General features: G+C 43.2%; 1 protein-coding gene across 1 annotated transcript in view; it reads right to left on the minus strand.

The window, feature by feature from the left end:
- Positions 1 to 14,219, minus strand: part of Enthd1 (ENTH domain containing 1) — a 112,544-nt gene that overhangs the window by 13,834 nt on the left and 84,491 nt on the right. Inside the window, exon 6 of the mRNA XM_028790018.1 lies at positions 10,149 to 10,571. Within this exon, the coding sequence (XP_028645851.1) occupies positions 10,149 to 10,571 (423 nt within the window). The remainder of the gene's footprint in view (positions 1 to 10,148; positions 10,572 to 14,219) is intronic.

A 14,219-nucleotide genomic window follows, 5' to 3' on the forward strand; every position in this document is an offset into this window, starting at 1 on the left:
TGGTAATCAATCTACAGCTGAATGGCTGCTTCATGGGGAATGAGCTGGAGCTTTCCAGAATCTCTGTGCTCAGTTACATCTCTGCACTATTCCACAGTGGGAAAGCCTTTTTCTGGGAGGAAGGTGTTGTGAGGGCTAGTTTTATGTCAACTTAATACAAACTCAGCCATCTGAAAGCAAGGAATCTCTATTGAAGAAATGCCTCCACTTAATTCTAGCTGTAAGGCATTTTCTCAATTAGTGATTCCTAGGGGAGGACCAAGCCCATCGAGGGTGGTGCTATCCTCAGGCTGGTGGTCCTGGGTTCTATAAGGAAGCAGACTGAGCAAGCCACGATGAGCAAAGCCATTAATAAACACTCCTTTATGCTCCTGCCTCCATGTTCCTGCCCTGACTTCCCACGGTGATGGACTGTGACCTGGAAGTGTGAGGTGAAATAAACCCTTTCCTCTACAAGTTGTTTTGGTCATGGCTTTTCATTTCTGCGACAGAAACCCCAGCTACGACAGGTGTGTACTGTCTGAGAAGGTCTGAGGACACCAACACAGAGATCCCGAGGATGAGCAGCGAGCTGAAGGTTTGCAGTTCTAAACACATGTGCATCTGAGTAGCAGCAGCAGAGATTGCATATGCTGGGTATCAAGTCCCCCACAGAGGGCTTTGCTTCTGTTAACTCCATATAGCAGAGCCATCATTATCTGTCCCACAGACAAGGCACTAACATACAGAGAGGCCAAGTGCCTCACCTCATTCTGTGAGTGGCAGGGCAACTGGGATCATAAACCCAGACGGTTTGGCTCTAGAGCCCATGCTGTCACAGGAATGACGTTCAGCCTATTAGGAGCCCTCTTTAGGTTTCCTGGTGAGGTTTAAGGTGTTTGATATAGTCTCCAGTCCCCCAGCACTGAGAATTCTGCTGCCATTCTTTATCAAATTCAGTGTCTCTTCTACCGGGGCTTTCTGGGCTGTTGAGATGGCACAGTGGGTAGGGCATCAGCTGCCATGCCCAATGAGCTGAGTCCACCAAGGGACCCACACCGTGCAAAAAGAGAAATAACTTCTGCAGTTTGTCCTCTGACCTCCATAATTGAGCTGTGGCACATTCACACATGCACACATACATGTAGACACACATACACACATCCACGATAGATAGATGGATAGATAGATAGATAGATAGGTAGATGATAGATAGATATACAGATGCAATAATTTGAACTTAGTAACCAACACAAACATAATGTAGTGCTAACTTAGTAACAGAAATGTTTTAACAATTTGCAGCAAGTGTAAAATTTATCAATGTCACATAAATATATTATCTACCTCTCCATCTATCATCTACCTACCCTTCTCTCTCTTCTATTAACAAAGTTGGAAACAGAAATTAAGGTCCAAATGAATTTTTAAAGAAATAAAATATAGATTATAACTAACAGTCAGGGAAGAAACAGAGCAGGCAGAATAAGTACCACTGCGGCACTGGAGGACAGATTGACTCTGCTGCTATTCGGCCGGTCATCCTGACTGACGGCCAGGGCCTCCCACCCAGGGCCTGCACTCCAACAGCTGTAAAAGGTTCACCCTATAAAATCAGCGCTCCTGTTCCCTCAAATTCATGCACTATGGTATCTTGCTTTATGATGCATCTTGAACAGTTCTACTCTGGGCTCTTTTACGTGCTTTATAGTTCCAGTGGAGAGTAATGTAAGATCCAACTTGTTGACTTCTAAGATGGCTTCTACCCACAAAAGCCTTCTGGGACTGCACTGAGTCAGCAGAGTGACAGAGAGAAACAGCATCTTGGCCAGTGTTGCTAACTGGAACGGGTAGGGAACCTGCCCATTTGTTCAGGCCCTCAGCTGCTCTCAGAAACAGTGCATAGTTTTCAGTGCAGCGACTGCTTTACTTTTTCTGAGACAAGGTCTCCTGTACTCCAAGGATAGCCTCTACTAAGTAGCTGAGGAGGATCTTGAACCTCTGATCTGTCCACATCTCCCAAGGGCTGGGATTATAGGTGTGTGCCCACATACATGGTTTATGCAGAATTCAGGATGGAACCCAGGGTTTCCTACATCCTACCAACTGGGTCACATCCCAGCCCTCAGTGCAAGATTTTTTAAAGTGCTACTAACGTAAATGATACTGTTCCTTTCTTTTTTGTTATTTTAAAAAAGATAGTGTGTGTGTGGGGCATGCACGGACCATATGTGAGTAGGAACCTGAGGAGGCCAGAAAATGGCATTGGGTGGCCTGGAGCTAGAGTCACAGGCAGCTGGGAGCTACCCAATGTGAGTTCTGGAAAGGAAACTTTGGCCCTCTGCAAGAGCAGTGCAGGCTTTTAACTGTAAAGCCATCTCTCTGGTCCCTTTAATTCTGTCCATCGTTGGTGAAGATTATTACAATTTCCGTTTTGTCTGGAGATAGATCTCTGCTCTGTTGCCCAGGCAGGCCCTGAGCAGCACCTGGTTGTCATTCATTTTGTATGGTGACCTTTTGTCCTTTTGGCGGTGTGTGTGAATTTTCTACATAAAGAATCTTATTCTGGACAACAGCAATGTTCTCTTTTCCTTTCCAGTATTCACACACTCTTCTCTTCTGGCCTATTGCCACACCAGGCCCTCTAACACACTGCTGAATAAAAGTGGTGCAAGACACACGAGTCCTCCTCCTGAAGCAGTCAGAACAGCACGGCTCTCTCGTCATTAATTATGTCTGCAGCCGAATTTTAGAATATGCTCATTATCAGCTTTGAGGGACATTCCTTTTTATTCCTAATTTGCTTACATTTTTTATAATCTTAATTGAATGTAGAATTGTATCAATTTTCTACACGAATCAAGATAATTATATCATTTTAAATCTTATTCTATTAATGTGGTGGATTGCACACATTCATTTTCAAATGTCAAGCCAATGCTACTGTTCTGGGAAGAATCCCCCTGGGTCATGGCACATTGGCACTTTTCTTGGTGGACTCGATTTGCTAACATCTTAAGAATTTCTGCATCTGATGTCAATCTATGTTGTTCTCTAATTTACTTTTCTTGCATTGCTTGTCGGACCTGGGTAGCAGATTAGCCATCTTCATGAAACGATGGGGTGATGCCCTGTGAGAGTTCAGAAAGAACGGGTGGAAGACTGATGTTTCCCCTTCCTTAGAGTAAACCAGGAAGACTATGGGACTGAGGCACTGATTCTAAGACATTTCTGGTAACATACGTATATGTATACATGTTTGTTTATATACACATTTCCCTAATATGTATGTATGTATGTATATATGTATGTGTGTATATATATTATGTATATATATGTGTATATATATACATATGCCATTAACATAGGCATATATATGTATATATTATAACATACACCTTTGACATGGAAACATACACACACATGCACATGAATCTATCATTCATCTATGACCTTTGACAAATACAAAGGTCATCTCAGGTCAGTTTCAGTCATTTACCAGCTTATCCATTTCAACTACGGAGCTTAAACCCATTGATAATGTAATACTTTATTACAATCCTTTGAAGTTGGTATTTATAGGATACTCTCTACCACTCCTCCCCGCACCCCACTCCCCATGGCTGGAGATTAAATCTGGGGCTTGAGCAGGCTAAGCAAGTGTTCTACCTCTGAGCTACATTCCCACGCCCTTACTGCCTTTCTTATAATCAGCCACTGTTGGAAAGATGTCCTCAGTTAACCTTCGGTTTCTTCTTTGTCTCACAGATAGCATTTAGGGTTCTTCTGAGAGTTTTATTATCATTTTCTAACTTAATCTCATTGGATCTGGAGAACATACACTTCGAAGTTTAGGTTTTTAGAAGTCATTGCTAGATTTTACGTTTGATGTGTGAGGGTGCCTGTAAGCATGGACACCCACACACTTTACGTTTGATGTGTGAGGGTGCCTGTAAGCATGGACACCCACACACTTATACGTGTGTTTACAAGGAAGCCAGAGGCTGATGTACGGTGTCGTTCCTCACTTAATTTTTTTGAGCCAGGACATTTTGCTGAACTTGGAGTTTGCCAACTCACTGGTCTAACTAGGCATTTTTGTCCAGGGGATTCCATCTCAGCTCCCTAGCCTGGGGCTGTAAGGACTGGGCATGCTGAGCTTTATGTGGTTGCTGGAGACAGACCTCAGGTCCTCGGGTTCCCACTGCAGACATAAATGTCACCTCAGCTCCACTATTTTGTTCCATTTGTTTGATTTGTGTCTTTCTTGCTTTTTTTTTTTTAAGATTTATTTACTATATATACAATGTCTGCTTGCATGTATGCCTACAGGCCAGAAGGGGGTATCATATCACATTACAGATGGTTGTGAGCCACCATGTAGTTGCTGGAAATTGAACTCAGGACCTCTATAAGAGCAGCTGGTGCTCTTAACCTCTGAGCCACCTCTCCAACCCCTCCTTTCTTTTGTATTAAATATAGTTTTGATATTTTAAATTAATTTTCTTTCTTTCTTTGTAGTGCTGGGGATAGAACCTGGGGCTTTCTGCATCCTCAGCAAGTGCTCTAACCTAGGCTAGATCCCCAGCCCTGGTTTTATAAGACAAGGTCTTGCTATATTCTCCAGGCTGACCTTGAACTCTCGGTCCTTCTGCCTCTGCCTCTAGAGTGCTGGGTTACAGGTTTGGATCACCACACCCAGATCCACACTTTCTTCTTTCCTTTTTAAAGACTTACTAAACAGTGTGTGTGAGTGTGACTGTGTGTGCGTGTGTGCACATGGGTGCTGGTACTCATGGAGGCCAGAGATAAGTCAGATCTCCGGAGGTAAGACTACCAGCAGCTGTGAGCCCCCTGATATGGATGCTGAAACCAAATTCAGATCCCTGCTGAGCCACCTTGCCAGCCCATGCTCTCTTTTTTCAAAGTGTGATTAAACAGGTTTACCTTTTCATGAGTTAGGGTGAATACTGTAGTATGTTGTGTAAAATGTGGACTTCATTTATTTTGTTTGAGATGATTAACCTTATTAACCTTTATTCATTCAATATTGTATGCAAAGTTATATCATCACCTTGTACACATAAGCACATATTATAATTTTCTTTTTCTACTTCATTAAATGGTACAACCTCATAAACTCCATGTTCTTTATGTTGTGATGTTACATTATTTTTATATGTGTTTTAAACAGAAAAAATACAGAATTATAATTTTGCATGTATATTTTCTACATGTGCTTTTTCAATGAAGAAACCCGTGTTTTATATTTACTCAGATATTCATCATTTCCAAGACTCGCCGCTTTGTAGATTCAGGTTATAGCACAGCTTCCTGTTGGTAAAAGCTTCCTCACCTTTTATAGATTTTTTTTATAGATTTCTTGATTATGAATTAAGTTTCCGTCTTTGAATGCTTTTTTTTAATTCATTTAAATTTTTTTCTAGATATGGAATTTCTGGCTGACAGGTTTTGTCTTCTGACCTGTGAGCTGGCCTCTCTCTGTCTCTCAGAACTCCTGAGGCAGCGTCCACACCACTAGTGTCCACACGTGATTCTTGTATGAACACAACTTTCTCTCGCTGCTTTTAAACCTTCCCTGTGGGCTCCATGTGTTTACTGAGGAGGAACTCGGGCATAGTTTTCTTTATATTTATTTTGTGTGAGCATTTTCACTCTGGGAGCTTATTCCAGCCACAACGGTGGGAGTCTGGCACCAGGATCTCGTCACATAACGCCCTCTCTACTTTCTTTGTCTGCTGGAACTCCTGGCACACCATGGTGAGACTGCCTGTGAAGCTCCTGCCTGCAAGGCCGTCTCTCTTACTTATTCACCTCCCATTTTCCAGGTTAGATCATTCCTGTTGATTTCTCTTCAGATTCACTTACTTTTCCCTCCTTCATTTGCAGCCCACTGCTGAATCCATCCAGTGAACTGGTCACTTCGTTTCCATCTCTGCTACTTCCTTTTTTTTTTTTTTTTTTTTTGTTTTTTTTTTGTTTTTCGAGACAGGGTTTCTCTGTATAGCCCGGGCTGTCCTGGATCTCACTCTGTAGACCAGGCTGGCCTCAAACTCAGAAATCTGCCTGCCTCTGCCTCCCGAGTGCTGGGATTAAAGGCGTGCGCCACCACCGCCCGGCCTCTGCTACTTCCTTTTTGTTCTTTTGTAGTGTTGTCTTCCGAGACTGTCCTCTCTGTGCATTCATCGTGACACTTTAAAGTCCTGGAATACAATATTTTGTTGTTTGTTGAGACAGTGCCCTGCCGTGTCAGCAAGACTACCCTCAAACTCACTATGTGGTCTAAACTAGCCCTGAACTCACTATCCTCTCGCCCTAGCCTCCTGAGTACTGCATATCGGAATGTTCCCCAGCATAAGTTCTTGAATACATTTCTAATGGCTGCTTCATGAACTCGTCTGCTAATCACAGTATCTCTGTCATCATGGTCAGCTTCTAGAAACTTCTTCCATGTCTTCATTATAGCTCACATTTTCCTATTCTTCAAATGTCTGGGAAATAATTAATTAATTAATGTGTGTGTGTTTACGCATGTGAGTGAGGGTGTCTGTGGAGTCCAGAAGGGCTCACTGGATCCCTTGCAGCTGGAGCTACAGGCTGCTGTGAAACTGTACCCAATGTAACTGCTGGAAACTGACCTTGGGTCCTCTGTAAGAGGACCACTTTCTCGTAACCACCGAGCCAACATTCCAGCTCCATGCCAGGCATTTAAAAACACTGTAGTGTATGTTTGTAGAGTCTCTTGATTCTATGACAGTCCTCAGAGACTACTCTCATTCCTGTAGGCAGATAACTTGCCTGACTCTTCAAAGTGTCAGCCACAAAGTAGACAGAAGCTAAAGGCTTTCCTTTCTTTTGGTTTCCGACAGGGATTGGAGGGTACTCTGTACAGTTAGCTAGTAATTAGCCGAAGATTTGGGTAGAATTTATACACAGTTTATGGGCTCAGCCATCTCAGTCTTCCCCAAGATTTCCTTGACACCCACTGATGCTCTGTTCACTGAACTCTCCCCTGTTGCTCTACCAGGAATATCCAACACATGGTCTAAGCTGCATGTGGCCACACATAACTGTGGACATGCATGAATCCAGCCCAAATAAAGATCATGAATTTACTTAACATATGAGAGTTCTGTGAGTTTTTCTGGTGTGTTGGGGCACATTGTGTGAAGGTGTGTCTCTGTGTATTCAATTGTTAATTCTGTACTGACAGAGAGCTAAGTGCTGGCAGGATCTTGGGACTGTCATTTCTATGGCCCATCACTGGTCTCATATTTTATAAATACTCATTTTCCTCACATAAAGAGCTAAGGGCCAATAGCCAGGCAGAAAGTAGAGGCTGGATCTTTTAGGGAGAGAGTGATGCTAGGAGAAGAAACAAGACATGGGAGATTCCATGGATAAACCAGAGAGGAGCGGAGAGGCAGGATGTAGTGCCCGGATTATTCAGGTTAGAGTATCTGGGAGACTGCCTTAGCTGAAAGGCCTAGCTTTTAAATATTAAAAAGCTTCTGTGTCATTATATTGCTAGTGGGTCCAAGTTAGCCCCTGCTATGCTGGTGGCTCCAGCCTCGGTTCTTGAGTGTAAACTTGGCAGGTGACAGTGTTGTGTGACAGTATCAAGGGCTGGACATGCCTGCTAGACCACATGGAGCAGCATATCTTCGGGGTCTTAATTTCAGGACTCTATTTTTCAACTTTAAAATTTCCACTGAGCCTTTATGCAACATAGGTAGAAATAACTTGATGAAAGTTTTTCATCAAAAATTATAGCAGCTTTCATAAAAAGGTCTGTCTTCTAGATGCCAAATGGAGCCTGAGGCAGTCACTGTGTTCTAGACGATGTGGATTTTCTGCATGAAGGACAGTGCTGTTTCTAGTGTTGTCCTTCCCAGAGTGTAGCTCTGAGTGTACAGCCTGTCAGGTCCCCAGGGCCCAGCTGAATGAGAGAGGAGCATCTGACTGGATGCTGTCTGTCTCTTGGCATCTGCCCGTCATCAGATGCTCTGCTGAGCCTGTTGGTCTCTAAGAAGCTCCCCCCACTTTGGTTTCTTTCTCACTGAGAACACACAACTTTGCAGCATGTACTTGCTGAGACAAAGAATTCCTTCCCTGTGGTTTCTTGTTCTCTCACTGGCCCTGAGTCACTTTGGGATTTGAGCTACTTTGGAACCCCAAATTCAAACTGTTTCCAAAGCCCAGTGAGGCTGGGGATCCACCTCTTACCCAAGGAGGGAAATGACTGAGGTCAACCCAGACTTGTCAAAACGCTTTTCTCCCTAGGGTCCAGACCCACTGTGTTTATCTCTTGGAGGGCTTCTGATAAACAAGCTTTTAGTAATTTTTCAGCTTTAATATTATTAGAGGTGTGTCAGAACACGGTCCAAGAACGGAGCTGTGAGAATTCTGAGTCCTTGTGAGAACACTCCAGGAAAATAAGCCAGGAGTCTGATGCCTTCAGTTTCTTCAGAACATGGATTGTTCTTGGAATGTTGTTTGTGCTCCTCCCAGGTGTAGCAGACAGGAGTGAGTTTATTTCAGATTACTTTTTATTGCTTGCTGTTGTTATTCAATTAAATGCCTCTATGAAAAATATGTTTTTGCCACATGCGGCTGGTCCTTGTGATTGTACCCTGAACTCATGTGATTCTTTTTAGCCCTTAAAGTACAAATTGTCCGATGCTCTGAGTAAAGTTGGTTATTGTATGAGACTTTAGTCCACCTCATTTATTGGCTCCATTCTCCCAGGTCCCACAGCCTTTAGACCAGTACTAAGAGGTGGGATTAGAGGGTCTATTGACTTCATTGGAACCATTGCAGCTTCTCAGAGGACAGTCAAGTCAGAGCCCATCAAAGCACAGCGCTAGGTGGGTTCCTCTGCAGGCAGTCTTAGAAAGAAAGTGAATTTGATGACAAAACAGAGATTCATTTTTAAAATTACATTTTATTTATTTATCATCTATCTATCCAACCATCCATCTATCCATCCGTCCATCCATCTATCCATCCATCCATCCATCCATGTGTATGCATGCACACTTGTGCCATGGTATGCCTGAAAATCAAAAGAGAACATGTTGAGTAGTAGGTGCCCTGCTTCCTGTGTGTGGGCTCCTGGAGATCAAACTCACATCATCACTTGCTGAGCCATCTTGCCAACTCTAAGACTCAGTTTTACCACCTTTAAGTTAGTCAAAAAGGTTTAAATAGAGTAACCTTTGAAATCTCTTTTTCAAAGAGATTCTTCTGTTATTCGCTGCCCTTGACACCAAGGTCAATTCATTTAACCCCTGCAAGCTGCTTTCACTGTTTTTATTAATATGTAGTTGTATCTGCTGGCTGCCAATATTTTTGTTTATATGCATTTTAATTGCCATCTGAAGCGGTTTAAAAGACTTATGTTAAAATCTTTAAATTTATATGAGTTGGTAAGCATTATCATACAGAATCACCAACAAAACCACCACTCTATTTTGAAAAATTCATGCACAATTTTTTACCAATTAACTTTGAAAAAGAAAGCATAATTTCATAATGGAAGATTTAATAGCTGGCAGTCAACAACTGGGCTTGACCCTCTATCACAGGGTCTAAATCAATACTGAAGCCCATTTCATTTGTTTCGTTTTACACAGGGGCTCATTACATAGTCCTGCTTACCTTGAACTCAATCGCCTTCCTTGGCTCCAGAGTGCTGGGATAACAGATATGTCCTGCTATGCCCAGGTCCTTGATGTTTATATAAAGACAGAGAAAGGACATGGTTCCTTGTGCTGTTGGTGCAAATAGTATAGAGCCTTAAAGAAAGTATACACAGCTGTGCACACATGTACTGGTACACATAAAAAAACCCCAAGTCTTTTGCACACAATCCCTTCATGAGTTACCTACATGTCTAACTGGAAGCCTCAGCTAATGCCAGTAACATCTAATTTGGTTTACACAGAATTTTTTTAGAACTGAGGGTAATATACTCTATCAAGTACTTGCTTGAATTATCTGCAACTCACTTAATGAAAGAGTCACAAGACCACCCAAGAAGTCCTTCAGTGGTGCATGTGATCTAACAGAACTGACAGAGAGTGAGAGGAGACAAGACAAGGACAGACGGCGAGAGGCCACGGAATGGCTCTGCAGAGCATCCTCACCTGCTTCATTGGCTTGTTTGGGGGGACACTCACCCCGCATGGCTAAAGGCTTGAGGCACACTTCTTCCCTCCGGCAGACGCTGGACTGTGCAGGTGTCTGGAGGTTCTTACTGTTCTCGTTCAGTGGGCTAATGGTTTTGAATGCGGGTGAGACGTAGAGTGTCTCCACAGAGGACGGGTTGTGGAACATGGACTCAGACTTGGACATCCTCAAACCCAGGCTGGTGAACTCATCTTTACCTGATGGCCAAAATTCTTGTAAAGGCATCTGTGTTTCAAAGCTTTTTGCAGCCGTCTGCTTTTCCTGAGGAGAACGTGGGGGACTTTCTGTGATAGTATTTGCAATGGCTTTCTCCATTTTCTTGCCTAAACTCATATTTGTCTGCATCGATGGGCTTTTTTCTGGGGGAGTAGACACAGCTTCTGTAAAATAGCAAGTAGCCCCAAATTAAAACCGAAACATTCCATTTAAGAACCATTTTAATAAATAGGATCTTTCCTATTTAGTCCTCTGCTTTCCTGCTAGGGCTGGTATGCTCTATTTCAAGTATCCTCGAGCTATAACTGATGCCTTAGTCATCTGGTGGCTGCCTTCTCTCTCCTTCTCTCAGTGGTACTAAAACACAAGGCACAGAAATTTTCAAATAATTTCCCTTTCAGGATTTCTCCCTTCACTCACTGATCTGCCTCTGAGCCACTGTATTTTTAGTACCTTCAAACCTTCATCCTTTACAAGATCAACTAGACAAATATGCATCGTTCTGTCCGTATTAAACCCTTCGTCTCTCCCAGGAGGCACATTCTGAAGCCCTTCATGGGGCAGCATCCATCCTTTAATGACTCTGTTGTCTGTGTAAGGACAACAGACACTCTTCCAGAGCTGCTCTGATGGATCCGACAATGTAAACTTTCTGTCCATTCTGTCAGTAGGCACTAATGCACAACAGCACCATGGGAGCCTGGGACAAACTGGGCATCATGAGCAGAAGCCACTGAGGCAGGGTAAGCAACCAAAACTGCAGGTGAACCTAGGTTGCGACCACAGCCTGATCCCACACATCTGGGGCCTGGACTGAATTTCTAGATAGGACTGGATCCCAACCTGCTGTGTGAGAGACTGTTCTCAGAGTCTCATCCTAACTTGGATATGTGAAGGAAGAAAATTGTTTCTTAAGAGACTGATGAAATTAGAACCGTAACATGGTGAGAGGGGCGTATGTATCCTCTGGCACTCACTTCCACCAGGGAGAAAGATGCTCTGACTGTGAGGTCACCGTTAGGTGACTCTACATATCACAAAGTACAGTATGTAATACGCCAGAATGAACACACAGGACCTCAGAACTTTTGGAGGCTGGAGAAAAGCTTCCGGTATTTACCCAGAATTAGAAAATTCAAGAAACTTCTATTAGTTGCTTCATTGCCATTGTACAGCTAGTCATGGTTCATGTGTGGTCACTCAAGAAAGATGCCAGAGAACACTGTGAGGCCATACAGAACCAAAGTTAAATGCTGGAGACTATTGTTTATGTTTTCATCCCCACAACCCAAACAAGTTAACTGACCCATCTGCACAGGACGTGCTTAGTCACATGTCGGTGGGAGGTACATGGGGAGGAAACACATCTGGATGTATACTTGCCCTTGGTTGGATGTAGGTGGGAGGTATGCAGGCAGGAAGTGTTTCAGGATATATGCTTGCCCCTGATTGGACCCGATGGGAAATACAGTGTCCCTGTGGTAGTTTTGCCTTTTGGGAACCCAAGTATGGACCTGGCCAGAATCCATCCTCCTGGCCAGTATTTAATTAAACCTGGCTTCAAATTTGGCTGTAAATTGTGGTAGTGGCCTTATTCTCAACCAGTGGGATAAATAAAACCCAGACCCAAGACCAACCAATGGAGGAGGAAAAGGTTAACACTTTTCCCTTCAAGGAAAAATTGTCCAGTTAATGTCCTTTATCATCAATACTTTCTATCTGAACAAAGATTTTTCTCAGGGAGCTCACTTCAAATTCATCAGATGCTCTGGGTAAGATCAGCAGTGAGAGTCTGACAGATCCTAGTTATCACTCTGGGAAGGATCTGCATGTTAATCTCACCCCAGCAACCAAAACCAAACGCCTACTACTATGAATACTGAAACTGGGATGGCCAAGGCTAACTTGATCAATAACCTTGGCACTATTGCCAGTCTAGCACCAAAGCCATCGCGGAGGCTGTGCAGGCTGGCGCAGATATTGGCCACCCCATTAGTCTCCGTGGAGAAGAAATGAGAGAAGGAGGTCAATGACGATGAGGCTGAAGAAACAGGAGATGAAGAGGAAGAGAAGGAAAAAGAAGAAATAGAAAATGTATGGTTCTGATGAAAAAGGAGAAAAGAATAGTGATGAGAAGAAGAAGATTAAGGAGAAGCACACTGATTGAGAAGAACTAAGTGAAACAAAGCCTGTCTGGGCCAGACATCCTGACTAAGAATACTGTGAGTTCCGCAAGAGCTTACGCAATGGTTGGGAAGAGCATGTCACGGTAAAGCATTATCTGTTGAAGGAAAACTGGAATTCCCAGTCCTTCTCTTGTCCCAAGACACATTCCTTTTCATTTGTTTGAAAACAGAAAGAAGAAGACCATCAAGTTGTACACACACAGTTTTCATCATGGTTAACTGTGAGGAGTTAGTCCCTGGGTATCCGGATTTCATTAGAACAGTGGTGGGTTCCAAGGATCTCCCTCTAAATATTGCCCATGAAATGTTGCAGCAAAGCAAAAATTTAAAACTTATCAGAAAAAAATTGGTCAAGAAATGCTTAGAACTGTTCACTGACCTGGCAGAAGGTAAAGAGAACTACAGAAAGCTTTGTGAGCAGTTCTCAAAATTGTAAAGCTTGGAATTCAGGAGGACTCAGAATCGAAGAAGCTATTTGAGCTGCCACTGGTGCTATACATTTGCTTCTGGGGAAGAGACATTTTATCTCAAGGACTGCTGCACCAGAACAAAGGAAAATCAGAAGCACATCTATTTTATCACAGCTGAGGCCAAGACCAAGTAGCTAACTTGGCTTTCAAGGAGCATCTCTGACACCATGGCTGAGAAGTGACCCTTGTGAATGAGCCCATTGATGAGTACAGTGTGCACAGCTAAAGGCGAGGGCAAGACCATCCGGTCAGTTACCAAAGAAGGACTGCAACTTGCAGAAGATTCAGAAGAGAAAAAGAAAACAGGAAGAGAAAAAGACAAAACTTGAAGAACTTCTGAAAAATTATGAAAGACATTTTGGAGGGGAGGGTTGAAAGGGTCAAAGTGATTGGTGGCATTCGCAAGTGGTATCACCACAGTACATGTAGGTGAATGGCAAACACGAGAGAATGAAGAAAGCCCAAGCCCTCAAAGAAAACTCAACGCTTGGTGACACAGCAACACGAAAATGACTGGGCTGCTCCATTACTGAAACTTTAAGGCACAGGCTGACAGAATGGTGGGTTTGTGAAGGATCAGGTAGGTCATCTTGCTGTATAAGTTGGACTCCTGAATTCTGGCTTCAGTCTGGAAGATCCCTAGAGGCAAGTGAACAGGACCTACAGGGTGATCAAGCTTGGTCTGGGGACTGACGGTGATCTCACTTTGGATCATGCAGTGCTGCTGGAGCTGAAGAAATGCCCGCCTTCAGACGAGGAAGACAGGGACACATCGAGCACGGGAGAAGTGGACTAGGAGTCAGCAGAAGAATCACATGTCCAATGCTTACTTCATTCCCTCTCATGATACATTTTCAAGGCTTTTTGTTTATTTTTGTTTTTAAAGCATCTGTGTGGCATTAAAACTACGGAGAGACAAACTTTCCTTCTGCTTCTTATTCTGTGAGGCTGTGGGCTTGTTTCAACAGGCTGGAAGAAAGTTTGTTTTAAGATGTAATGTAACCTATTGTTCTTTGTGGTCTGAACTATTTAAGCTGTTGAGCTGGATTCCTTAGTAAACCAGATCACCTGTCACTGAAGTGTTTGGATAGTAGACCAGATCACCTGTCACTGAAGTGTTTGGATAGTAGACCAGATCACCTGTCACTGAAGTGTT

Source organism: Grammomys surdaster, unplaced genomic scaffold (assembly GCF_004785775.1).
Source record: "Grammomys surdaster isolate TR1022 unplaced genomic scaffold, NIH_TR_1.0 125852, whole genome shotgun sequence".
Classification (NCBI taxonomy): Eukaryota; Metazoa; Chordata; class Mammalia; order Rodentia; family Muridae; genus Grammomys; species Grammomys surdaster.